This window comes from Cnephaeus nilssonii, assembly GCF_951640355.1.
Source record: "Cnephaeus nilssonii genome assembly, chromosome: 7".
Lineage (NCBI taxonomy): Eukaryota > Metazoa > Chordata > Mammalia > Chiroptera > Vespertilionidae > Cnephaeus > Cnephaeus nilssonii.
This window is the reverse complement of record NC_137078.1, coordinates 94592968-94618395: the sequence shown is the minus strand read 5'-3', so window position 1 is coordinate 94618395 and position 25428 is coordinate 94592968. Positions and strand designations below refer to the sequence as shown.

Below are 25428 nucleotides of genomic sequence, written 5' to 3'. Positions count from 1 at the left end.
AGGCAGCCATACCCCGGTTTTACAGACAAAGAAACTGAGGCCCAGGAAGATGGAGTGACGGCCCAGGGCCACTGGGGTGAGCGAATGGCCCTGGGACCCCGCTCCCCTGACACCTGGGACCTTGGGAAACTCCAGGCCACACCGGGGCGTAAGCACCCTCCACCTTTACTGGGCAGGTAGGGCCACCAGCCCAAGGGATCCAGGGAGGGGGAGGGGGAGGGGGGGACCACTCGGGGTGCACACGGGACCCGGGGGTGGGCGGAGGGGGCGGCCCCCCCCCTCCAGGCCTGGGCCCGGGGAAAGGAGGAGGGGTCGCGGGAACAAAGGGAAGGGGAGCGGGCGGCGCGGGGCGAGGCCAGCCAGGTGGGGGGGCAGGTAGGGGGCTGCTTCCGCCCCGCGGGAGCCCCGGGCCCCCGCCCCCAAGCCTCACCTTTTATGGTCAGGCGGCCGGGGCGCGGGGCGGAGGGAGCCAGGGGGCGGGGAGGGCGGAGGGGCGGGCGGCCCGCGCTGCTCCGGGCTCGGAGGCTCCGGCGTCGGATCGGAGCCGAGCCGGCGGGACGCAGTGGCCCAGGTAAGCCGGGCGGGGGTGGGGGTCCCGTCCCGCCGTCCCTCCGCCCTGGCCCCGCGGCACACCGGTGACAGCGGGCAGCCCCGGCCGGAGCGCACCCGCCCCCCGCCGGGACCCCGGCCCCGCTCCTGGGGGGCCTGCGGGACGGGGCGGGGGGGGGGGCGTCCTGCCCGCTCCGTCCCTCGGTCACTGTCCCGGGTGGGGGAAGGGCTGTGCCCTGCCGGGAGCCGGCGCCGGAGGCGGGTGGGAGGCGGAAGCTCCCGCACAAAGGACCGCGTCCCGCACATGGAACGAATTAAAGTGCCCGCGGCGCCGCGGGGACCCGCCTGCGGGAGGGCGTCGGGGTTCCGCGGCTCCGGGACCGCCGAGCGCCTCTCCTCTCCGGGGCGGGCGAGCGAGGGAAGGGCGCAGGGCTGCCCCTCCCGGGCCTGGGTCCCCGCCCGGGGCTGGGCAGGGGCGACCCTGGGCGGTCCCCAAGGTGTGAGCGTGTGGGCCTGACCCGAGGACCCCGGGGAGAGGCTGGGCAGCGCCTGGATTCCGCTCCTCGTAAGCCGGGAAGCCAAGTCCTGGTCACCCCACCCCACCTCCCAGGAGCCCAGCCCCCAGGGGCCCCCGCCCCTTCCAGGGCTGAACAGCCAGCGGTCCCTCTGCCCTCAGTACCAGGGACCAAGATCTTGAGCACCTTCTCTCTTACCCGCTCAGCCCGCCACCCTTTAGGGCAGACCTCATGATTCTCACTTTATAAAAAAACCGAGGCCCAGAGAGGTTCGGTGACCTGCTCAGGGTCACCCAGCAGGAAAGAGGTGGGGCCCTGGTGAACCCAGCGCTGTGTGCGTCCTCCCCTTTCTTGGGGTGGGAGAGAGGGAGGGGGAACCCCTATCCAAGGCTGCTAGGACCCCTGCAGGGGCTGAGGGGTGCAGTACCTCCCCCACCTCCAGCTAAGTTTAATCCTGAACCAAGCATAGAACAAAGCTTCCAGGGGGTTCCAGAGTTTGGGGAGGGGGGTTAGCAGGAGGACACAGGAGGGGCCACTACCTGGAGGCCCTGCATCCCCTGGCGGCCCTGCCCTGGGCTGCAGCCTCGCCCCGGCTGGGAGGGTGGCTGGCTGGATCTCAGCCTCCTTCCTTCCTCTTGACAGGAAATGACTTTCCTTCCCTTTGTTCCCACTTTCTCCGCTTACCCAACTGGATCTCAGATCCTGCCGAGAGGGAGGGTGGGGTGGAGGGTCTGGGGCAGCTGGCTGGGACGCTGCCCACAGGGAGCTTTCCCACAGGTACCCCCCCCCCCCCAAGGGCAAGCTGGGGTAGAGGGACTGGAGGAGAGGGAGCCTTCTACTGGGGCCTGGCTGGCCCCGTTGCCCAGGCTTTGCAATTCCCCAGCTGGGCCCCTTCCCCTGGGGCCTGAAGTCCCTGCAGAAACCGCAGAGTGTGTGTGGGGGGGTAGGGACGGGGCGGGGAGTGGGGGGGGGGAGTGCCCAGCTGTGAACATCTGGCCTCAGCACTGGGACGTATGCCTTGGATGTTTTCTGAGAAACCAGCAGATCCAACTTCCTGGGGTGGAATAGGGGTCAGAGCAGGGTGGGAAGGAGGCAGGGGGCATCCGCAGCAGGCTCTGGGGACAGCCCAGAATGCACTGGCCTCAAGATAATTGGTCCGGATCGGGCCATTCTGGGGTGAGAACGGGCCTGAGAATTTGGGGGCCCCCATGACGTCCAGGAAAGAAAAGGGTGTGTCGGGTCCAAGGACTCACGTCGGATAGTGCTCACGTCCTTTGGAATTCCGAGTCTGCCACTGGTGCTTGGAAAAGTCGCTTACCCCCTCGGGGCCTCGCTGGCCATCTGTAAAGCCGGGCGGGCGGGCTGTGAGAACTGGGTGAGTCGAGGCGCAGAAGGCGCTGGGCACAGGGGCTGGCACGCAGCGGGCGCTTTATCCGCCGGCGCCCTTGTCGTCATTTCTTGGGTGGAAATCTCAGATGCCCTCTGAAATTTGTTTATAAAAATAGATAGTGAATTTGTAGGAAAGTATAAAACCAAAGACCATGGCCGCCAATATAAGCATCTACACTTCCCAGCAGCACATACAAAGCAAGAAGCAAAAGAGAAGCACTTTAAAGAACTTTTGGAGATTTCTTCACATACTGGTTTCTTTTTTGGAACAGATATTTTATTATCAGACGGATCGATACATTTTAACCAAACACATGAACCAGTTTACGAGGAATTTGCGAGCATATGGTGTTGTTTTCGTTGTTATTATTATTCTATGTCAGTCGCCAGGATTGCCCACGGTGGCCAGTTGGACTTTATGTGGAGGGAGGCCTTTGGGTGGCCACTTGGGCTCCAAGGCCACCATTAGGGCCCCTCGATGCTCATGCCCTGCCCACCCAGCCCCACTTCTCGAGGTTTGCTCTCTGGGTCCCTATTTTCTCCCCTCCCCCTGAACCTGTGGGCTGTGGGCTGGGCTTTGAGGCCTTGTCAGGGTGACCCAGCTGGAGAGAGAGAGAGAGAGGGAGGGAGGGAGGGAGGGAGAGAGAGAGGGCACGTTCCCCCACGGGTGCCAAGTGCAGCCCCGGAGCTGAGTGTGGTCGATTTGCCAGCCTAGGGCCTCAGCTCAGCCTTGGCCGCGGAGGCTACTGTCTGCAGAAATCACCTGAGAAATGAAAAGTGGGCTCTCCCCGGCCGGGGTGCCGCCCTGCTCCCAGGCCCATGCTTTGGTGCCTATACCAGGTGGGCGCCGGACTTGGGTCACACAGAAATCCAGACACTGCTGATGGCACATGCGGTCACTCAGGGAAGGGGAGGGACAGGCGTGTGACAGTGAGCCAGCGTGCCTGTGATGGGCTGTCAGCACCCTGTGGGAGCAGACAGCTGCCCCGGGAGGAGGTGATGTCTGAGCTGGGCCTCTAAGGAAAACCGAAATTCACCTCGTGGTGGGGACACTGCCAGGCGGGTAAGGGAGTCAGGAAGGGTGAGTGGTCCAGGTAGTGAGAAAAGAGGGTGAGGCCAGGGGCATTGGGGCTTTATCTTCAAGGTGGTAGGGAGCCAGGGAAGGCTTTGGAGTAGAGGAGAAACAGCCTCACACGCTAGAAAGGTTACTCCAGGGAGAGGGATGGAGCCCCTTGGGGCACCTGCCGGTTTGGAAATGGGACAGGGTGCTATGAGTCCAGCAGAAGAACAAAGCTTTGATCGAATATGAGGGCTGATGGTGGGGAAGAGGATGCTGGCTTGTGGGTTGGGCCGGAGAGGGCAGCAGAGCCAAGTGGCCAAGAACATGGGCCCTGGGTTCCAATCCAAGTTCTGCTGCTGCAGTCCCTGAACCAGTGACTTTCTTCACCTCCTGGTGGAAGGCGGGCTCCTCCTCTGGAAGGTGGGGCTCGCAGCCGTGCCCCTCCCCCAGCAGCGTTGGGGGGAATTGATGAGTTAATGGGCGGAAAGCGCTTAAGGCACAGAGTCGGTCTGGGTCCGATGGTTCTGTCCACTGCCCTCTGGGGGCAGCCCTGATGCTCTGAGCGGGTCAGGCTGTCTCCCTCCCGGAGGAGCTGGCCGAACCTTGGGGACTTCAGCTCTCCCAGGAACCGGGACCCCAGGTGAGGGAGGTGACCTGGGGTGTGGCCCGGGCTGGGAGGCAGTCCGCTTGCTGGGTGGGGGCTGGAGGAGCTGCTGCTTCCTCACTTCTCAGTGGAGGAACATTAATCATCGCGAAGTGAGCCGGGCAGGGTTGCCCTTTGCCCCCCCAGGTGTGTAGGTTCGGGGGAGGGGCAACCGAGACTGTTGGGTCCCACCCTGTAGCCAAGTCACCTGGTGAGCACCTGCCCTCCCCCAAGGACATCCCAGCCCTTCCTTGGCTGGGCTGGCTGTCTGGTGCGGTGGGCTGGCCGGCCAACTTGTTAGGAGGAGGGCCCCCGGGGAGGGGTCTGTGTCCAGGTGGAGGGTGCCTGTGCCCTGAGCCCACGTTCCACTCCGCCCCCAGCCCTGCCCCCGGAGCGAGGCAATGGCCGCACAGCCTGAGAAGCGGGTCGCCTCGTCCGTCTTCATCACCCTGGCACCCCCGCGCCGAGATGAGGCTGTGGCTGAGGAAGTGAGGCGGGCAGCGTGCGAGGCCCGGCCTGGCCGCCCCTGGGAACCTCCTGCCCCCACGAAGGCGCCTGGAGCCGGCTCGGCGGGGAGGCCCAGCCCCTGGGCACCGTCTGGCAGGGCTGCGGCCACGGTGCCAGCTGCCCCCTCTCCGCTGTCCAATGGAGGTAAGACGGTGAGGCCTGGGCTGGAGGGAGACCCGGTCCGAGGTGCACTGAGGTGTGGGAGAGGGCAGGCTCTGAGATTGCTCATTCATTCATTCATTCATTCATTCATCGAGCACCTACTATGTGCCAGGCAGACTCTGAAACCCATCTGCCCGGGTTTGAATCCCGGCTCCTCCACTTCCTGAGATGTGAAGTTAGCAAGCCACCTAATCTCTCTTCCTCAGCTTCCTACCTGTAAAACAGGGATATGACAGTACCTTCGCCAAAGGTTTGTTGTGAGGATTAGATGAGCTGATACATAGGTTTAGCCCAGCACCTGTCACATAGAGAGTGTCAGATATTAAAAGAGTGTTAGCTGTTGTTACTATTCTGGGCCAGGCACTTGGGGACGTGAATAAAGAGACAAAGCTGTCAGCTTGCATGCAACTCTTTATGTTCTAGTGGGGAAAACATAATAAAAACGCAAGTGCTATCTATAAAGGAATAAAACACGGTGAAGAGGTGAGGAGGTGTAACTTTTTATGGGGTGGTCAGAATGGAGTCTCCCAGGAGGTGGTATTCAGCTAAGGCCTGAATGACAGGGTGGAGCTGGGGTGGGGGCTGGGGAGGAGAGCTTGAAGGACAGTGGGGACAGCAAGTGCAAAGGCCCTGGGCAGGGATGGGTTTGGCAGGCAGGAGGATCGGAAAGGTGAGGATGTTCTCTCTGGGGCTCTGCTGTTCTCCTGCTGCGTGATCTTAGCCAAGCTGTCTCCCCGCTTGGTGTCCTCCTTTGGAAAATGAAAATGTCGTGTCTGTGACGTGTCCATTGCAGAACGGATGCTGGGTTAATGACAGGGCCTGGTCTGAGCTGGCCCTGGTAGCAGCGATGAAGGATGACAAGCCAGGGACCGAGGCAGGGGGGCGGCTCCTTCGCCGTCAGGGCACCAGCTGGAACAAGGAGGTGTCATTTCCACTTCCCAGGGTGGCAGCTGAGCCCCTCAGGATCCCCCGGTGCCTAGTCAGGCATCCTGCTAGCCTAGGGCAGCCCTGGGCAGCCATCACCATGGAAACCACACGGAGACCAATAGGAAGTGCCAATTACAGGAGGCCAGGAAGGGGCGAGAGAAGGGGCCACACGAGCACACACATGGGAGTACGTGGACATCCATGTAGCATGTGTCTTCATTAGGATGCAACCTCCTGCACTGATCTTTCCATCCCAACCACACGTCCCAACCACACAGCCTTGTTCAGCTGCTTCTCCTCATAGCAGAACCAGGACCTTGGTGACCCAGATTCACACATCAGGACACGTGATCCAATGGGAAAAAATATATATCCCTTATGGGTAGGAGAGGGAGCTCAAGAAATATCATTTATAGAGCGTTGGCCTGCAGACTGAAGGGTCCTGGGGTTGATTCCAGTCAAGGGCACGTACCTCGGTTGCAGGCTCGATCCCCAGCCCTGGTCAGGGCACGTGTGGGAAGCAACCGCTCGATGTGTCCCTCTCCCATCAATGTTTCTCTCTGTCTCTCCCCGTCCCTTCCACTCTCTCTAAAAATCAATGGAAAAATTTCCTCGGGTGAGGATTAAGAAAGACAGAAATATCCCTTAGATGCCAAATTTTCCTGGACATTCCCATGGGTTATGGGAATTATAGGCAGAAGATCCCGGGAGTGTGACAGCAAAACCAGACCTTCCTCAGGAAGGGGGGCGTTGGTTGGGGGGAGGGGGTTCCCAGGGACTGCTCAGCCACCTTGTTTGCTGGTTGGGCGACCTTGGGGTTCAGCCTGGCAGGTGTGAGGTAAGTTCTAAGTGAGCAGCTTGGTCATGAGTCGGGTCTGACTATGGGCCCTGCGGCCCTGCGAGCTGCTTCTAGCCACCTCCACAGCAGGCAGTCATCTGGTGTCCCCGCAGGAATCCGCCCGCATTTCTGTAGCCCTTTCATCCTGACGAAGCCCCACCCTTCCCCCTTCCTCCCCGTCCTCCCCGCCTCAGTCTCCTATTCCTAAGGCCATTTTTCTCCGGGCTTCTCCTAAAAAGGCTGCTGCCCCTCCTGCTCTCTGCCCGCTTCCTGCACTCCTGCCCTGGGCCTCGGGCCCTCTCCGGCATTCCTGCCCCGGCCAGGACCTGTCCACCTTCCTGGCCTCTTGTCTAGAACCTAAGGCAGGTCCTGGGAGGAGCTTCAGCATTCCTGCTGGGTCTCCCGATCCAGCTCCCGCTCCTGCTCCTGCTCCTGCTCCTGACTCACGTCAGGTCAGCTCAAGGTTCTCACACTTTAGCAACCTCAGCATCCCTGGGGGCCTGTTCAAACAGCCGCCTGGGCCCCACCCGGGTGGCTCTGATTCAGCAGGTCTGCGGTGGGGCCCAAGAATTTACATTTCCTACGCGTTTCCAGGTAATGCTGACGCTCTGGTCAGGGGGCCACACTTTGAGAACTATGGTTTGAAGCAGGTGAGACGTGGGGGCTAGAAGAGCAGTTCAGAGTGTGGCCTTTGAACCGGCAGCCTGGGGAGCTTTGCAGGAGATGTAAATTCTGGGAACGGACCCCTCACCTGCTGGGTCAGGAGTTCCAGGGTGACGCCCAGCCCCCAGCAGTGGAACAAGCCCCCCTGAGTCTGTAGTGGGGTGCTCACAGGGCTGGAACAAGCTTCCCATCTGTACAGTCCCCTCAGCCCTTGGGACAAAAGAGAGGGCTTCATTATCTGCATCCAGCGGATGGAAACCTGGAGCCGGGAGAGGAGCCAGTGAATCAGCAGAGAATGGACCAAGCCCAGGTCTTTACGGGCAGGCAGGGCCCTGGGCGCGTTCCCTCTTTTCCATGGTGTCTCGGGCAGGGCACAGGGCGGCCCGCCTCGCTGGGGCTGCCCTACCTTGTGCCTCTGAGACAGGAGGTGGGCGGAGTGCCTCCTCGTCCCTTCTCCCAGGACACTTTTTTACTATATATTTTTTATTGATTTCAGAGAGGAAGGGAGAGCAAGAGAAACATCAGTGATGAGAATCATTGATCAGCTGCCTCCTGCACGCCCCCTACTGAGGGGTCGAGCCCACAACACGGGCATGTGCCCTTAACTGGAATCGAACCCTCGACCCTTCAGTCCACAGGCCAATGCTCTATCCACTAAGCCAGTGGTCGGCAAACTCATTAGTCCACAGAGCCAAATATCAACAGTACAACGATTGAAATTTCTTTTGAGAGCCAAATTTTTAAACTTCTTCTAACGCCACTTCAAAATAGACTCGCCCAGGCCATGGTATTTTATGGAAGAGCCACACTCAAGGGGCCAAAGAGCCGAATGTGGCTCGCGAGCCGCAGTTTGCCGACCATGGTACTAAGCCAAACCAGCTAGGGGCATTAAAAAATATTTTTATTGATTTCAGAGGGGAAGGAGAGAGAGAGAGAAACATCCCTAATGATGAGAGAGAATCATTGATCAGCTGCTTCCTACACATCCCCATTGGGGATCAAGCCACAACCCAGGCATGTGCCCTTGATCAGAATCGAACCCGGGACCCTTCAGTCTGCAGGCCGACGCTCTATCCACTGAGCCAAACCAGCTAGGGCCACTTTTTTTTTTTTTTTTTTTTTTTTAAGAGAGACAGAGATAGAGAAATAGGGATCAATTGCCTTTGCACCCCGACTGGGGATTGAACAGCAACCTGGGTATATGCCCTGACCGGGAATTGAACCCGCCACTTTTTGGTGTACGAGATGATGCTCCAACTAGCTGAGCCACACCGTCAGGGCCGGGACACTGTTCCTAGTTCTCACCCTGTAGGGCAGTGGCGGGATTTTCATGGGCATGCCCAGCAGCCCCACACCACAGCTTCTCTCCTGGCCCCGGTCCCCTCTTCAGGGCTGACTTGGAGGGGTGGGAGTTCCTGGGAGTCGGTATTGCTGGATCGGGAGGGCCTGGGGCTGAGACGGGAGCTCCGTGATTTGCCAGCCCCCTCCTCCCTCCCTGCCAGGAGCCCCGGAAAGGCTGTGCCCATGGACTGAGGACCACGCCCCCATGCCACTCCTGTCCCGTGTGTCCGCATGTTTGCTGTTGGACTAGGGTGTGCGTGTGTGTGTTTAATGAGACTTTCGAACATACACAGAGGTGGAGAGCAGTACAAGGAACCCTGTGTACTGCACGTCCTGTTTCAGCAATTGCTAAGACTTCGCCACTTTTGTCATATGGATCCCTTTCTTCCCTTTCTGAAGTATTTTAGAGGAAACTCCAGCTATCCGGTCATTTCAGCCCCCACTCTTCAGGATGCATCTCTAAATGTGGCTTTTTTTTTTTATCATAACCACGAAGCCAAACAAAATCGGCAAGAATGCCTTCTGATTACCTAGTACACCATCCATCATTGATTTGCCCTGGATTGTCATAAAATGCCCTTTAGCTGTTGGACTGTAGTGGAATGAATGCCTTACATGGAGTCTTGCCTTCCTTTTGAGCTGTATCATCTAGCGAGATTTTTAGCTTTTTCTCGCTTTCAAAATGAGGAAATTAAATGAGATGATTCATGCTTTGAATCAGGATCCAACAAGGTCTGTACAAATGCTTTCCCATAAAAATAACGTGTGCCTGGCCGGTGTGGTTCAGGGGGTGGGCTTCGACCTGTGAACCTGGAGGTCACGGTTTGATTCCCGGTCAGGGCACATGCCCTGGTTGTGGGTTCAATCCCCAATGTGGGGCGTGCAGGAGGCAGCCGATCAATAATTCTCTCTCATCATTGATGTTTCCATCTCTCCCTCTCCTTTCCTCTGTGAAATCAATAAAAATATATTAAAAAAAAAAATATATATATATATAGTGAATCGCAAACGTAAGCATCGGATGTAATTTAAATTTTTCTAGGATCCACATTGAAAAAAAGTATAAGAATTAAGTGATATTACTTTTCATAATAGATGTTATGCAACCCAATATATAATGACTGTCATTTCAGCTTGGGATCATCATGAAGGTGATTATGAGGTAGTTTACATTCTGTCCTGAGTCCCCCGGCCCATCTCGGTGTGGGCTTTGCTCCATCGCCACCTGTGGCTGGAGGTACTTCATAGGACAGGACAAGTGTGAACACTATCTGTGGTCCTTTCCTCTCAAGTCTCTTGATTCTAAAGATCTCTCCCTCTTTCTCTCCCCTCCACCACTGACTCGGGGGTCAGGAGGGAAGCTGTTGTGAGTGTCCCCCCCACGTCCCGCGTGGTTCAGGGTTCGGGTTCTGGAGGAGGCTGCACACAAATGAAAGAGACTAGACAAGAAAATATAAATTTGGGAATTGGGGGCCAGGCAGGAGCTCAGCTCAAGAGGAAGGACTCCGCTTTGCTCTGGCCTTGTGATCCCTTTTATTCAGGTTTTGGGATGCACCCATAGCCCTTAGGCAGGCAATTCCAATAATAGCCCATCAGCAAGGATTTACATAAGACTAACAGGTGGAAGTTGCTTCAGCTCCCATTGTCTCAACTAAGCAGTGGGTGCTTGGCTCTGACCTTTCAGAGCTCAAGGTCTCCAGCCTTCCGGGTTCCTTGTCCACACCTCTCTGCTGGTGAGGACAATGGCGGCGAGCCTTGCTGCCCCAGGTGCTGCTGGTCCAGGAGCCAGTCTTTGAGAACCACAGCCTTCAGGCTTGGTGTTGCTTGTATCCCCACAAGGGCCTTCTAGCAGGGATTTGGGGCACACTAGCACCCAGGTTGGGGCGGGGGGGGGGGGGGGGGGGGGAGGGGGAGGCTGCTTTGACAGCTGCTGTTCTCTGAGCCTGTGCCATGTGCCAAGCCCTTGCCTGCATCATCTCATCGTTTTCATAACAACCCTAGGCAACTGAGACCCATTTCCCAGCTGAGCAAACTGAGACCCGGAGAGACTAAGTCTTCTGCCGGAGGACACATCGCATCAAGGCAGTGGCAGAGGCAGAGAGGGACCCCAGGCCTGGGTGCCCCTGGACCTGAGCCCTCAGCCAGCACGCCGGATAACTCCCCCTTCCGCTTGCAGGCCGTTCTCTTCCGCCTGCTTCCCGGGATGGCGAGGATGCTCTCCCGGACCTGGACCTCCTCCCACCTCCGCCGCCCCCACCCGCATACCTGCCTCCCCCTGACGACGAGCCCCCAGCCCCGGTGGGGGCTGAGCTCATTTCTGACTTGGAGCAGCTACACCTGCCCCCACCCCCACCACCATCACAGGTATGCCCACCCCTGATCGCTGGCGGAGCCCCGTGGGCCAGGGAGGGAGGGTCTGAGTTTTCTGGGCCTTTAGGGCTTTTAAGCCTGGAGATTGTTTGGTCCGCTCTCCTGTTTGAGGACAGTCCCTCTTTGAAGCTGTGTGAGGCTGTAAAAATGATTGTGCACCCCTTTTCCCCATCAGGCCCCCCTTCAGCTCTGAGAAGACGTTCCCCTGGGTCTAACCCACATCATCCCTATGCTACATATGAAGCCCATTTAAAAAAATATGTATATATATAATTTCAGAGAGGAAGGGAGAAGGAGAGAGGTAGAAACATCAATGATGAGTGATAGTCATTGATTGGCTGCCTCCTGCACATCCCCCACTGGGGGCTGAGCCTATAACCTAGGCATATGCCCCAACTGGGAATCGACCGGTGACCTCCTGGTTCCTAGGTGGACGTTCACCGCTGAGCCACACCTGGCTGGGCTGAAGCCCATTTTTATTTTTTTATAATTCTTTATTGTTGAAAGTATTACATATGTCCCTCTCCCTCCCCCCGCATTGACCCCCTCCAGCCTGCCCCCGATCCCCTGGGGACCACCCAGAACCATCCCAGGCCTTCAGCACCCTACTGTCGGTCCATGGGTTATGCATATGTGCATACAAGGCCTTTGGTTGATTACCTTCCACCCACCCACCCTCCCCGCCTTCCCTTGAGGTTCCGTACTCCGTTCCATGTGAAACCCATTTTTTTTTTTTAATATATTTTATTGATTTTTTACAGAGAGGAAGAGAGAGGGATAGAGAGTTAGAAACATCGATGAGAGAGAAACATCGATCAGCTGCCTCTTGCACACCTCCTACTGGGGATGTGCCCGCAACCAAGGTACATGCCCTTGACCGGAATCGAACCTGGGACCCTTGAGTCCGCAGGCCGACGCTCTATCCACTGAGCCAAACCGGTTTCGGCAGAAACCCATTTTTAATCCTCCCCCTTTAACAGAGGCCACTGTAGAAGTGGGAGGGGCTCCGGGCCAAGGAAAACCCTGATTCCAGGAGCTTCCTTAGAAGGAGAAGGAAGTGGCTTCACTGGTCAGGGGACCTGGGCTCCCGCCGCCACTGTAACCTTCCTGCCGAGTGACCTGGGCTGGGTCACTTGCTCCTCTGGGCCTCGGTTTCCTCCTCTGTTCCATGGGGCTCCTTGTGCCGGGTGCCACCAGATCAGGAGCGAAACTGAGAGGGCATGTGGGGTTCCCCTGGATGACTTCTCTCCCACCCCCCACCTCCTGTGTCCCCACAGTCCCTGGCAGAGGGGCCTCCGTCCCAGCCTGGGCCCAGTCGACTCAGGCCTGCAGAGGAGGACCTGCCGCCTCCCCCAGAGGAGCCTGCTGGCTTCCCGGAGAGAGAGGCGTCCACAGGTAAGGGCACAGGGCTGGGGGGTCCTGGGGGGCCCTCAGGGGCTGGCCTGGGCTTCCATGTGGGAACTAGGACAGCAGGGACCACCGGTGTCTTCCCCAGCTCACGGTTCAGGGACGGGCCTTATAGTTGTACATCAACTTCTTTTTTTTTTTCTTTTTTAAATATATTTTATTGATTTTTTACAGAGAGGAAGGGAGAGGGATAGAGAGATAGAGAGTTAGAAACATCAATGAGAGAGAAACATTCATCAGCTGCCTCCTACTGGGGATGTGCCCGCAGCCCAGGTACATGCCCTTGAGCGGAATCGAACCTGGGACCTTTCAGTCCGCAGGCCGACACTCTATCCACTGAGCCAAACCGGTTAGGGCTCAACTTCTTTTTTTATTGCCTGAACTGTTTTTCCTTTAGCACTAAAACCCACTTAACATGGATCACCAGATTTGCTCTGATAGCAAACACACCTTGAATTGTTTTCACTCTTTAATTTTTTGAGTACAGAAAACCCTCCCCTAGGACAAAACAGAAAGCACGAAGGGTACACGGCGCGCTCTTCCCTCGGCCCCATCCCCGCATCCCCGTTTCCTTCCCGACAGCCTCTGCGGTTAACATCTGTATATTCTCCCAGCTGTCTTTTATGTGTATGTGAGCAAACACAAATATGTATCCACACATCCCCTCCCTATTTTTCCACAAATAGGAGCAAACTCCACGCTGCTCTGCACGTTCTTTCCTTCAGGCATCTTCGAGCTCATTCCACATCACAACATAAAGTGGCTCCTTGCTCTTTTTCTCAGCTGCATAGTATTCCTCGGTGTGGCCCTACTGTGTGCACTGACCCAGTCGCCGACGAACAGGCGCTGAGGTGCTTCTTGCTGTGAAAAATAAGACCGAGCTGCATTGTCTTGCACGTGGGTCATTTTGCCTGTGTGCACGTTTGTGAAATAAATTCCTGGAAGAGAAAGTGCTGTGGCCAGAGGGGGGGTGCATTTGTAACTTCGATATTTTTGCCAAATTGCCCTTCACCATCGGCCCGATCTACCCTCCTGCCGGCAGGTCTGCGTGACCGCTTGCCCGCAGCCTCTCCGGCACCGTGTGTTACTCACTTTATAAACAGTATTAAGTGCTTAACCACGTACCAAAAGGCCTTCGCCACGCCAAGGTTCTAAACCACTTCTCCTCTGGTTTCTTCCAGTGTTCTTGGTTTCGTTTTCCACGTCTCCCACACATTCGGAATGGTCTGGGTGTGAGGTGTCGTGAGGGAGGCCTCCCCCCACCTTAATTTTTTTGCCGATGATAACCCAGTTGTCCTGACCCTGCCTCTCTTTCCAAAGCCCTTCACATTGCTGTCTGTTGATCTTCATGACCCTCCCCAGGAGACCAGGTCACACCAGGGCCCCCGGGGGTCCAGGCAGAGACCTAGCCCTCTGGGCATGTGCTGGGTGGTGACCGGGCACGGTGCTCCCAGGCTGGGCAGGTCATGGCCTGTGTCCCTTCCACCCCAGACGTCTGTGCCTTCTGCCACAAGACGGTGTCCCCCAGAGAGCTGGCTGTGGAGGCCATGAAGAGGCAGTACCACGCCCAGTGCTTCACGTGCCGCACCTGCCGCCGCCAGCTGGCCGGGCAGAGCTTCTACCAGAGGGACGGGAGGCCCCTCTGCGAACCCTGCTACCAGGTAACCCCTCCTCCCGCTCTCCCCCCCGACCCCCGCAGCAGCTCCCCGGGTGCCAGGCACTGAGCTGGGCGCTTGGGAGATGTTATATTATTTCATTCACAACAACCCTGGGCGGTAGGCACTACTGACCCATTTCACAGGTGAGGAAGCTGAGGCTCAGAGAGGGGGAGGAGCTCAGCCAAGGTGTATTACTCTCCTGTGACTAATGTAACATTACCACAAACTTGGTGACGCCAAGCAGCACACACTTAACCCTCTTACAGTTCCCGAGGTCAGAAGTCCAAACTCAGTTTTACTGAGTCAGAATCCAAGTGTTGAGCTCTGCCCCCACACCCACCCCAAACTCTAGGGGAGGATCCACTTCCTGGCCCTTTCCAGCCTCGTCTAACTCGGCATTCCTTGCATTCCTCGGTCCCTTTGTCCACTCTCAAAGTCGCCAGGGAAGCTTCTTGCTTCAGTATCCTATTTCCTGTGTCAGGTCTCCCTCGGGCTCACGGTGGCGTTTGGGGTCCACCTGGATAACGCCGATGCTCTCCCCATCTCGGGGGCCTCCACTCGATCACATTGCCATTCGAGGCAGTCACAGGTTCCGGGGCGAAGACCTGGATAAATTTGGGGTTGTCACTCACCTCTCACACCAGGTCACACTCCCGACGCTGGTGGAGCTGGGGTTCCACCCCAGGCCCATCTAGTCCTGGGGCCTGCCTGTGGTTTTGCCGCTCTTACCTAGAGCCATGAGGTTCTGTGCATGATGTAAGGGGGAGTCGGGGTCACCTCTGGGTACCGGATACAGTCTGGGAGCGCTGGTTTGGGTGCCAAGGTATTGGAACTGCTGACTCTGCGGTGGGGTGGGGTGTGCACACCACGCACAGACGCATCACCTGGATGTGCGGAGGCCTCCCTTGTCTTCCTGAATTGGCAGCACCTGCATATATGCATAAACGACCCCTGCAGCTGTTCCTAAAAGTGGAGCTTGGAATTTGACTCTGAGCTTCCGGGTGGCCAAAGAGAAAAGGGAAAGAGTTTCAAGGTTTATTGTTCATAAAAAACAAAAGCACACCAGTTTCTCTCGGCACTCCTTTTCCTGACTCTGAGATTGAAGAGAAGTTTCTTCTGTGGGTCCTCGTGGACACTGGCCTCAGCATTTCCTAGCAGCAACACATGCAGCCATCGCCTCGTGGCAGGATTCCTCACTGTAAGCCAGACACAAGGCCAGGCGTGGTCCATTTTAGGGAGTAGTGGAGGTTTGGGGCAGTAGTTACAGGCCACTTGCATGGATTTGAGCTCCTCTCCTGTACCCCTGGCCTTCGGGGTCAGCCTCAGAGCTGGCGTGAAGCCCCTGTGGCATGGAGTGGGCACGTGGATGGACTGGCTCTGAGGCACGGGCCCTCTGTCCCAGGACACCCTGGAGAAGTGTGGCAAGTGTGGCGAGGTGGTCCGAGAGCACATCATCAGGGCCCTGGGCCGGGCCTTCCACCCAACCTGCTTCACGTGTGTGACCTGTGCCCGGTGCATCGGGGATGAGAACTTTGCCCTGGACAGCCAGAATGAGGTGTACTGCCTGGACGACTTCTATCGGTACGGACGAGGGGCTCTGGGCTCTGGGTGGGGCAGGGGGACAGGGTGGGACTCAAGTTCTGGGTTTCCTGCAGAAACCGGGTCTGCCTGTTCCACACCCTCTATCTGGTCAGGTTCCTGATGGCAGCTACCTTTTTTAAAATATATTTTTATTGATTTTTAGAGAGGAAGGGAGAGGGAAAGAGAGAGAGAAACATCACTGATGAGAGAGAATCATCAATCGGCTGCCTCCCACACGCCCCCCACTGGGGATCAAGCCCACAACCCGGGCATGTGCCCTTGACCGGAATCGAATCCGGGACCCTTCAGTCCGCAGGCCGACGCTCTATTCACTCAGCCACACCAGCCAGGGCTGCAGCTACCTTTTTGAGCACCTACACTGTGCCGGGCACTGCACTTGGGTTAGGCCAGTGGTCAGCAAACCGCGGCTCGCGAGCCACATGCAGCTCTTGGGCCCCTTGAGTGTGGCTCTTCCACAAAATACCACATGCGGGCGCGCACGTACAGTGAGATTGAAACTTCGTGGCCCATGCGCAGACGTCGGTTTTCGGCCTGGGCGAGTCTATTTTGAAGAAGTGGCGTTAGAACACTCAAGGGGCCAAAGAGCCGCACGTGGCTCGCGAGCCGCGGTTTGCCAACCACTGGGTTAGGCCATTTCATCCTCAAAACCAATATAGTAGTAAATTCAGAAAGCTTAATTGAGTCAGGCCACGAAGTACACATACATCCCTTCCTGTGGGGCAGGTACTATCCAGGGTTCCATTTTACCAAATGTGGAAACTGAGGCATGCCGCGGGTAAGTGCCCAAGGCCTCCCAGCTGGTGGGTATGGAAGCTGCAGCAGACTCCTGTCCACCTGAATTTGGGGCCTTGCCCTCAACCTCCAGATCACAGTGCCCCCCTCGGAGCTGGAGCCTTAGAAGCAGTGGCAGCCCCAGTGGCGTGGCTCAGTGGTTGAGTGTCAACTTCTAAACCAGGAGGTCAGGGTTCGATTCCCGGTCAGGGCACATGCCGGGGCTGCGGGCTCCATCCCCAGTAGGGGGCATGCAGGAGGCAGCTGATGAGTGATTCTCATCATTGATGTTTCTCTCTCTCCCTCTCCCTCTTCTCTCTGAAATCAATAATAACATTAAAAAAGAAGAAGAAGAAAGAAAGGAGAGAAGAAAAAGTAGCGTCCTATAATACAAGACAAATGAAATGGGCCCCGGCCCGCCCTCCGCCCCACACCCCCAACTCACGTGAGAAGTCTCTGCTTTCTCAAACGCTGACGTTCCCCAGTCACTTCCTTGCCTCGAGCTAATTATACCCTGGGAAGCCGGGTCTCATTACACACGTCTCTCCGCCCGCTCCTGCCAGGAAGAAATAGGCATTTGCGGTTGTACTCCAGGTGCAGTCACATAGCAACAGGTCTGAAATAGCACTGGGATCTGAACGAGAGCCAGCCCCGTCCTGACAGCTAATTTCTGTGGTTGGCGCGAGCTCCTCCCAGCGTGGGTTCCTTTCCCTCTAGGAAATTCGCCCCTGTGTGCAGCATCTGTGAGAATCCCATCATCCCCCGAGACGGCAAGGATGCCTTCAAGATCGAGTGCATGGGAAGAAACTTCCATGAAAATTGCTACAGGTGCGAGGTGAGTGGAGCAGTGATTTAATGATGCTGCGGGTTCTGTTCACCACTGCCCCGGCCCTGGGCTGGGACAGGTCAAGGTCAATTTCTCCCAATAGCAGAAATAAATAAGATTGGAAATAAGCCCTAGCTGGTTTGGCTCAGTGGATAGAGAGTGTTGGCCTGCGGACTAAAGGGTTCCCGGGTTGATTCCAGCCTGGATTGTGGACTCAATCCCCAGTAGGGGGCGTGGAGGAGGAAGCCGATCAATGATTCTCTCTCATCATTGATGTTTCTAACTCTCTCTCCCTCTCCCTTCCTCTCTGAAATCAATAAAAAATATATATATATTTTAAAAAGAATGGAAGTAGTTACAAATAGAGTCTATTAATCAGAACTCTCTGGATTAATGATAGAAACTAAACCTGCTTTCCGAAAGAAAGGGAACCGTGGGCCCAGCTGTGGTGGCTCAGTGGTTGAGCTTTGACCCATGAACCAAGAGGTCATAGGTTCAATTTCTGGTCAGGGCACATGCCCGGGTTGCAGGCTTGATCCCCAATAGGGGGCCCATAAGAGGCTGCCAACCGATGTTTCTCTCTCACAAAAGTTTCTGTCTCTCTATCCCTCTCCCTTCCCCTCTCTCTAAAATCAATAAAAACAGCCTAGCCAGTGTTGCTCAGTGGTTGAGCTTTGACCCATGAACCAAGAGGTCACTAGTTTGATTCCTGGTTAGGACACATGCCCGGGTTGTGGCTTTGATCCCCACTAGGGGTTGTGCAGGAGGCAGCTGATCGATTGATGATTCTCTCTCATCATTGATGTTTCTCTCTCTCCTTCTCCCTACTTCTCACCCTACAAATCAATAAAAAACATTAGAAAGAAAGAAAGAAAGAAAGAAAGAAAGAAAGAAAGAAAGAAAGAAAGAAAGAGAGGGATGGGGAACCATGGGGAGGCTAGTGGTGACATCATTAATGATATCGTTAGGGAGCGCGCTCTCTCTCTCTCTCTCTCTCTCCATTTCTCGGTTCTGCCTTTTTTTATGTGTTTGCCTCATCTTCTCTTCCTGTGGGCTGGCATCCTCTGTAAGGTCGGGGATGCAGTGCATGGGCCAGGTTTATGTCCTTTTAACTTAGAAACCACATCCAGGATCCCATTCAACCCCAAGAAGGCCTCTGATTGGCCCAGTGTGAGTCACATGCCTATTCTGGACCAATTGTAACTGGACAACCAGGGGGTCCAGGCTGCCTGTCACTGCTGGAGCCAATTCAGCAGAGACAGGGTTGAATCATATGAGCGTTTATTCCAGTACTGCCGGCAGCACGGGGGAGCAGCGAGTCATCCACAAACATCGGCTCTGCACCCCCGATAAGCCAGCTGCTTATATTGGGTAGGACAAGGATTACATGGGAGAGTAAGAATTACAGGCATGGGAAAGTAGGCAAGGTATCATGGTTACAGGTACCAGGCAATGTGGGCGGGGGGGCGGGGGGCGGTCACAGAGGGCGGGTGCCTCCGGGCACCTCAGAGACAGGAATACAGGCAATATGGGCTGGGGTTGCAGAAAGAGAATGAACTGCATTCCGATGTGAGCTCCCAGGTCCCAGGGCGCACAGCTCTCAGCCAGGTGAGAATGTGCTGTCTCTAATCAGAATAAGCACAGTTACCAGAGCAGGATTTATGTTTCTTACAATTAGAGCGAGTCCCCAATATTCTATTTCTGCCCCTAACACAATCACTGGCCAGGGGCTATGGGGCCGTTGAGGCAGAGCCATATGAAACGAGTTGATACAACTGTAGGAAGGAAGAAGAAAGGGATGCAGGGCAGACCCACGCCACAGACGTCCCTTCTGGGTGCTGGGAAAGAGCGCGGTTCAGTCAGCGTTGGGACTTCCCTAGCCGCTTTGGCTCAGTGGATAGAGCGTCGGCCTGCGGATTGAAGGGTCCTGGGATGGATTCCGGTCAAAGGCACATGCCCAGGTTTCGGGCTCGATCCCCAGTAGGGGACGTGCAGGAGGCAGCCAATCAATGATTCTCTCTCATCATTGGTGTTTCTATCTCTCTCTTCCTCTCCCTTCCTCTCTGAAATCAATAAAAATGTATTTAAAAAAAAAATTAAAAACACATAAATAAATAAATCAGCGTGGGGACTAAAAAGGCAGCGACGGAGTCTAACCAGGGTGGTGGTAGAGGAGGTGATGCTTACAGCGGGTCTTGCGGGATAAGAGTTTGTCAGATATTCAGAGAGGGGAAAGGACCTCCAGAAAGAGGCCAGACCTGTAAACACCCACTTTGGCATGAGCAAGCCCGAAGGATCCGAGCAAGTGGAAGTTCCGGGCTGCGTCTGGAGTGCTGCGTGTGGGAGGGTGTGGGAGGGGAGAAGGAAAGGACCCCATGCTCCAGGCTAAGGAGTCTGGGCCTCAGGCTGCAGGCAGGGATGAGGCTGAGACGGAAGGCTGGCTAGAAGCTAGTGCAGGCGTCCCCACACTCAGAGACGTTGAAGCTCTGCTGTTACCATCATTTCATTCTTCATATTTGAACAAGGGGTGTGAATTTTCATATTCCCCCCTCCCCCGGGGTCCTGCAAATTCCATAGTCAGTCCTGTTGGGGAGGCTCTAGGAGTCCTCCCCTACCTCCCACGGTCACCTCCATGTCCCTAGGTGTCTGTCTTCTCTGGGGATGGCGAAAATGGTAGCAACTTCTGTGGGTGTCACCTCAGTGGGAACTCCCAGGGCAAACCTACCTCTTATCAGCCCGTGAGTAATTCTTATTCATGCAGATAATGGGCCCAAGAGGCTGTGTTCACCGAGTGTGGCAAGGGAGCTTGGTCCGGAAGTTGACAGATTGCTTCACAATCATGTTGTCTTTGCTGCTTAGAGTCCAAAGTCCCACTGATAACGCATCTTGAAAGAAGGATGAGGAAAGTCGAAAGCTGTTATCATCCCCACAGCCCTCCTAAGGTCCAGGGTGGATTTGCATTTCCCTGCGCCCGGTTAGTGAGCACATAACCCCTCCCTGCATGTCCTTGGTCAGCGTGGCCCAGGCTGCTGGGCGTCCCCGGCTGCTGCCGAACGTCAGTTTGGACTTCAGCAGTTACGTTTCCGATGGGAAGGCTCAGACCACGGCGGCCTGGAGCTGATCGGGGTGCTGTTCTCTGTCCACATTCCTCTCGTCAGCCCTGTTCAACGTGGTCCCCGTTACTTACTTCCATTGCTGGGAGGGGAACAATACTTTTGTGCCTGGGTCATGTTTTTTTTTTTTTTAATATTTTATTGATTTTTTACAGAGAGGAAGGGAGAGGGATAGAGAGCTAGAAACATCGATGAGAGAGAAACATCGATCAGTTGCCTCCTGCACACCTCTTACTGGGGATGTGCCTGCAACCAAGGTACATGCCCTTGACCGGAATCGAACCTGGGACCTTTCAGTCTGCAGGCTGACGCTCTATCCACTGAGCCAAACCGGTTAGGGCTGGGTCATGTTTTTTAATTTCATAAAATGTTTTCGTGGACATCGCCTTGTTTAATCAACTATGACGATCTTGCGAGATGGGAGTTATTGTCTCCATTTAGGATGGGGAAACTGAGGCTGAGAAAAGTGGTTCCAATCCTTGTTCGTCTGGACCAGGTCCAGCCAGCTGTCTGCCACCCCATAGCTCCTTCCCAGGCCGGGTGACTCGGTCCCAGTGGAGATGTTTCCTCACTTGATTCTAATTTAGAAAAGGTCACATGTGCCCCTTTGGCGCTGATGCTCTCAGAAGGCCAAGCAAGTGGCAGGCGGGAATAACGGGGCTCCCGGCATTGAATAGTCCTTGAGAGACGCCAGGTGCAGTTGCAGAAAAGAGACGCACGAGGGCGCCCTCTGCTGGCCTTGCTGGGTTCGAATTGCACCGTGTGCCCAAAGTTGTCTCTGTGGGGACCAACTGATAATGCAGCTTCCAGAGGATGCCAGCCATGCCCTGACCCGAGGCCGCGGACATTCCTCGTCCCCATTATTGCTCCCCAGCATGTGCCCTGGTGCAGCTCGGATGAGGTAGGGGCTTACGAGAGGGGTGGACTGAGCAGGCTGGGCTCCCAACCCCCATCTTCCCGCTCTGACAGCCTTCGGTGATTTGAAAAATTGGGATTTTAAAGTGTGTGCCAGTGCTGGAAGTGGAGCGGTGAAAAGCCCTCTGGACCCTGAGCCTGGACCTGGGGCAAACCCCACCCCTCCCTGGGCCTCAGTTTCCCCACCTGTGAGGTGAAGGCCGGGACTGGGTACAGTTATTCATTCAGCAGCTGTTTATTGTGAGCCCTTGGTGCGCCAGGCTCTGGTCTGGGCGGGATCCAGCAGGAAGTAGGGTTACTGCCTCGCAGAGGTAACATCCTAAAGGGCTGCTGGGTGGTGGCTAAGCCTCTTCCAGCTCTTTCCATAACCCCCTCAAGGGACGTCTCCCAGTGTCCTCAGCTGTCCCCCCAACTGATGCTGCTCCCATCACTCACAGCCCCCCGTCGGGGGCAGCCCCGCGGGCCTTGTCTTCCCTGATGGAGACCTGCCCAGGTGTGCTGGGGGGACAGGAATGAGGAGCCGCCTTCCTCACCCTCAGGGAGGCCGTTCACTCAGTTCATCTCATCGGCAGGTGCGGGGTGAGCCCCTCCCTGGGGAGGCTCCTGGGGCCCACCCGCATGTCTCTTGTCCCCGCAGGACTGCAGGATCCTCCTGTCTGTGGAGCCCACGGACCAAGGCTGCTACCCGCTGAACAACCGTCTCTTCTGTAAGCCGTGCCATGTGAAGCGGAGCGCTGCGGGGTGCTGCTGAGAGCACCCACCGCTAGCCCCGGTCGGGGTCCCTTCCCTGACTCAGTTTCCCTTCCTGGCCTGCTCTTGCACAGTTTCCTTCCGAGCCACTACAGGGACCGGCCCATCACGTCTGGGATGCAGGGCTGAGCCGCCCCAGCCCCAGCCTCCTCCCAGCTCAGCGGTGGGTGGCTGTACCCGGTGCCCCTCGGACTGTCCCCTCTTCCTTCCATCCTCTGGGCGCGGGGCGTCTCTACACCATGAGCATCGCACCTGGGTGCTCGTGTCCGAGGCTCTGGTCGCTCTTGTGTGCTGGCCTTAACCCCCCCATTTCCAGGAGTGAGTTGGGGCGAGTTTCGGGGGGCACCCTGGGTCCCTAGCAATGACACTTTAGCTGTCCCGTAAGGGTGCTGAGATCAGGCCTGGCTTGCAGGACTGAGCCGTTTGAGTAAAACTCCAAGGTTCCTTAAAAGGCGCTTTTTAAAAAAATGTAAATGATGGGAAACATTCTTTGGATTTTTTTTTTTGGGGGGGGGGGGTGTTGTATCTTAATAGGAAATGTCTCCCATTTGTTCATAAATGTACGAGAATGGGACCCGGTGGTGCCTGGCCATGGACGTCTCACCCGGGGGACGTGGGGCCCCGGCCCAGCTGTGCACCTAGGACGGGGGCAGGAGGAAAGGGTGACATGTGCTGACACCCAAGGACGTTGGCCACGCCCCACCCTGCTGCCTGGTGTCCTGTGGGCGAGGCAGCTGTCGTTGACCGGGTGCCTGTTTGCCGGGGAACAGGGTGCAGGTGCTCTGGGTGTTCCTCCTGCAGCCTTGACGGGGGCTGTGCACCCCCCCGACACCCACACTCCTCAGGACAGTGCCGGGGGTGGGGGATGTCTCTGGGTGTTCCTCCTGCAGCCTTGACAGGGGCTGTGCACCCCCACACACACCCCCACACTCCTCAGGACAGTGCCGGGGGTGGGGGGTGTCCCTTCAGCCCCTTGGTTATCTCCCCAAGTCCCACTTGGACCCTCCCACCCAGGCTGCCTCTTCAAGGCCACACCTAGAAGATCCCACTTCCCTTTTAAGGGCAGTCACTTTTGTTGCTTTGTAAGGGCCGAGGCATTTTGTAGGACGTGGTCAGGTTAAGATGTGCTTTGCTCCCTGGGTCTTGATGCACCACAGGCTCCTGTGAGGCTGCCCCGGGCTCCCAGCTCCGAGCGCTTGTCTGTAGAGCCCCTTGGGGGCTTCAGAGCGGAGCACAACTTCCTGCCTGAAGCCTGGAGGAGGGGCTCCCAAACTCCAGGGCTTCACACACCACCTCCCCAACGGTCATGATCAAAGACCTCACATGCTCTCGTGTCCTTAATATTCTCTTCAAATCAACATACTTTTTTTTTTTTAACTGCCAGCTTTAGTCTTGTGCTAAACAATATATCCACGCAGTCACCTGTTGATGTGCTAGTTCTATTTTTTTTCCTATTATACATGGAAATAAATGCATAACTATTAGAAGTCCGTCTGTGTTCCATCTAAGATCTCGCCTAGCTGGACACGAACCTTTGGGAGTGGCCCTGGGACAGTGCTCGCTGGGCGTCTGCTCACAGTGGCACAGGTGTAAGTGCATCCTTCCCTGCAAAGTGGGGCTCGTCTCAGCAGATCGGGGGACTCATGCCCAGCAATGGAGACTTGCACCAGGCAACTCACAGCGTGTTGCTCCTGGACACGGGCTGCCCAGGCGGGGGTTGGCTGGCTGCGGGGTGTCCAGGGTGGAGCCTCATGCTGTGGGGGGCCATCCTGGGCCAGCAAGTCTTGTAGCAGAGTCCATACCCACCCTCAGGATGTGCTCACTGTGCACGAACAGCGCCACACTCGTACACCGACACCAGGGTTTGCTTGGTGGGTGCAGCTCCCGAGAGAAGGGTGCATGGCAGGAAAGAGCACTGGACCTGGGGAGCAGGCAAGTCAGATCTCAGACCTGGCGCTGCCACTCAATAACGTGGACTAGTTCTGAATCCTCTGAGCCTTGGTTTTCTCATCTGTAAGATGGGGAAAACTTTACTAATAATATCTATCCTATAAGGTTGCTGTGATGGACAGAATGTTGGGCTGGTGGGTTGCTGACTAGTTAACCGAGTCACCTGCTCCCTCTGGGGCCCAGCAGTACTTGGTCATCATTCCTTGCATCAGCATTCCTCAATGGCCCTGTTGAGAGACATGCCCCAGGCAACAAAGTGGGGTTCGTTGTGCTTGCTGCTGCACACAGCCCAGTTAGGAGGGACTTAGGACTTGGGCAGGTGCTGAGGAATTTGGAGAGGAGTTAAGGAAGTGGGGGTTTGCTCCCAGGGTGTGCTCTCCGGAATATGTGCTCTCAGGGATAATGCTATGATTGAGAAGCTTTTTTTTTATATCTAGGGTGTGGCCCTACAGCTGTGCTTGGTGGGGAAGCAGCAGTGCTCGGAGGATGGGGTGCTGGTCATCTTTGCAGTTGGCCCAGAGGCGGCTACAGTGAGCTGTGAGGTTGGAGCCCACCAAGGGCCAACTCTGAGGGCCAGGCCAGCTCCCTGCTGTCAGGGGCCACTGGCTTGGTTTTTCCTGCCATTAAGTTGTGCCCTTGTGCTGTGATTCCTCATGGCCCAGCCTGTGTCCGGTTGGTTGTTTTGGAGGGATGCTATCTGGATGAAATTCTGGGGGTGCTTTTGTCTTCCAGGCTGCACAGTTATACACCACTTCATAAAGGGGACACTTCTAGGGGGGGTTCTGCAATGAGAGACAAGCCAGTCACAAAAAGAAGTACTGTATGAACCCTAACTGGTTTGGCTCAGTGGATAGAGCGTCGGCCTGTGGACTGAAGGGTCCCAGGTTCGGTTCCGGTCAAGGGCATGTACCTTGGTTGCGGGCACATCCCCAGTTGGGGGTGTGCAGGAGGCAGCTGATCGATGTTTCTCTCTCATCGATGTTTCTAACTCTCTAGCCCTCTCCCTCTCTGTAAAAGTCAATAAAATATATATTTTAAAAAAAGAAGTACTGTATGATTCCACTTAGATAAGGCATTATGGGTAGTCACATTCATAGAGAGCAGAAGGTCCTGTGCGGAGAGCACTTTGGGAAGGTGGGATGGGGAGTTGTTTAAGGAGTAAAGAGTTTCAATTGGCAAGATTAACAGTTTGGAGATGAATGGGGAGATGGTTGCACAATAGTGTGAATCTAATGCCACTTAAAAATGGTCACGATGCTACATTTTGTTATGTATATTTTATGACAATTAAATATGTATATTTAATGCTCCGGGACAGAGAGGGGCTGATAAAGTGATGTAGGAGTCCTGAGAGGGGAGACAGGTACCCCTGATTGGGGTCCTAGGAAGGCTGGCCATGCAGCCTGCAAACCCAGGGAGATGTTGCCGGCTGACCTGGGCTACCGCGCACAGCCACTAGAGGGCAGCATGGG

The 25428-nt window shown here is 56.1% G+C and overlaps 1 protein-coding gene across 2 annotated transcripts; it reads left to right on the top strand.

Annotated features, from left to right (window-relative positions):
• Positions 1–472: 472 nt before the first annotated feature.
• FBLIM1 (filamin binding LIM protein 1) lies at positions 473–24943 on the top strand. Of its 2 annotated transcripts, XR_013813768.1 has the most exons (9): positions 473–571; positions 4537–4807; positions 10771–10958; positions 12242–12359; positions 13863–14032; positions 15432–15610; positions 17120–17237; positions 21894–22883; positions 22976–24943. XR_013813768.1 is itself a non-coding variant. In XM_079776540.1 (8 exons), exons 2-8 carry the CDS (start codon positions 4558–4560, stop codon positions 22005–22007), a joined length of 1137 nt encoding a protein of 378 aa, XP_079632666.1. In that variant the 5' UTR covers positions 473–571; positions 4537–4557; the 3' UTR covers positions 22008–24943. The 2 variants fall into 2 exon arrangements, 1 of the variants encoding a protein (XP_079632666.1); XM_079776540.1 differs by having other exon boundaries at positions 21894–24943.
• Positions 24944–25428: the final 485 nt, after the last annotated feature.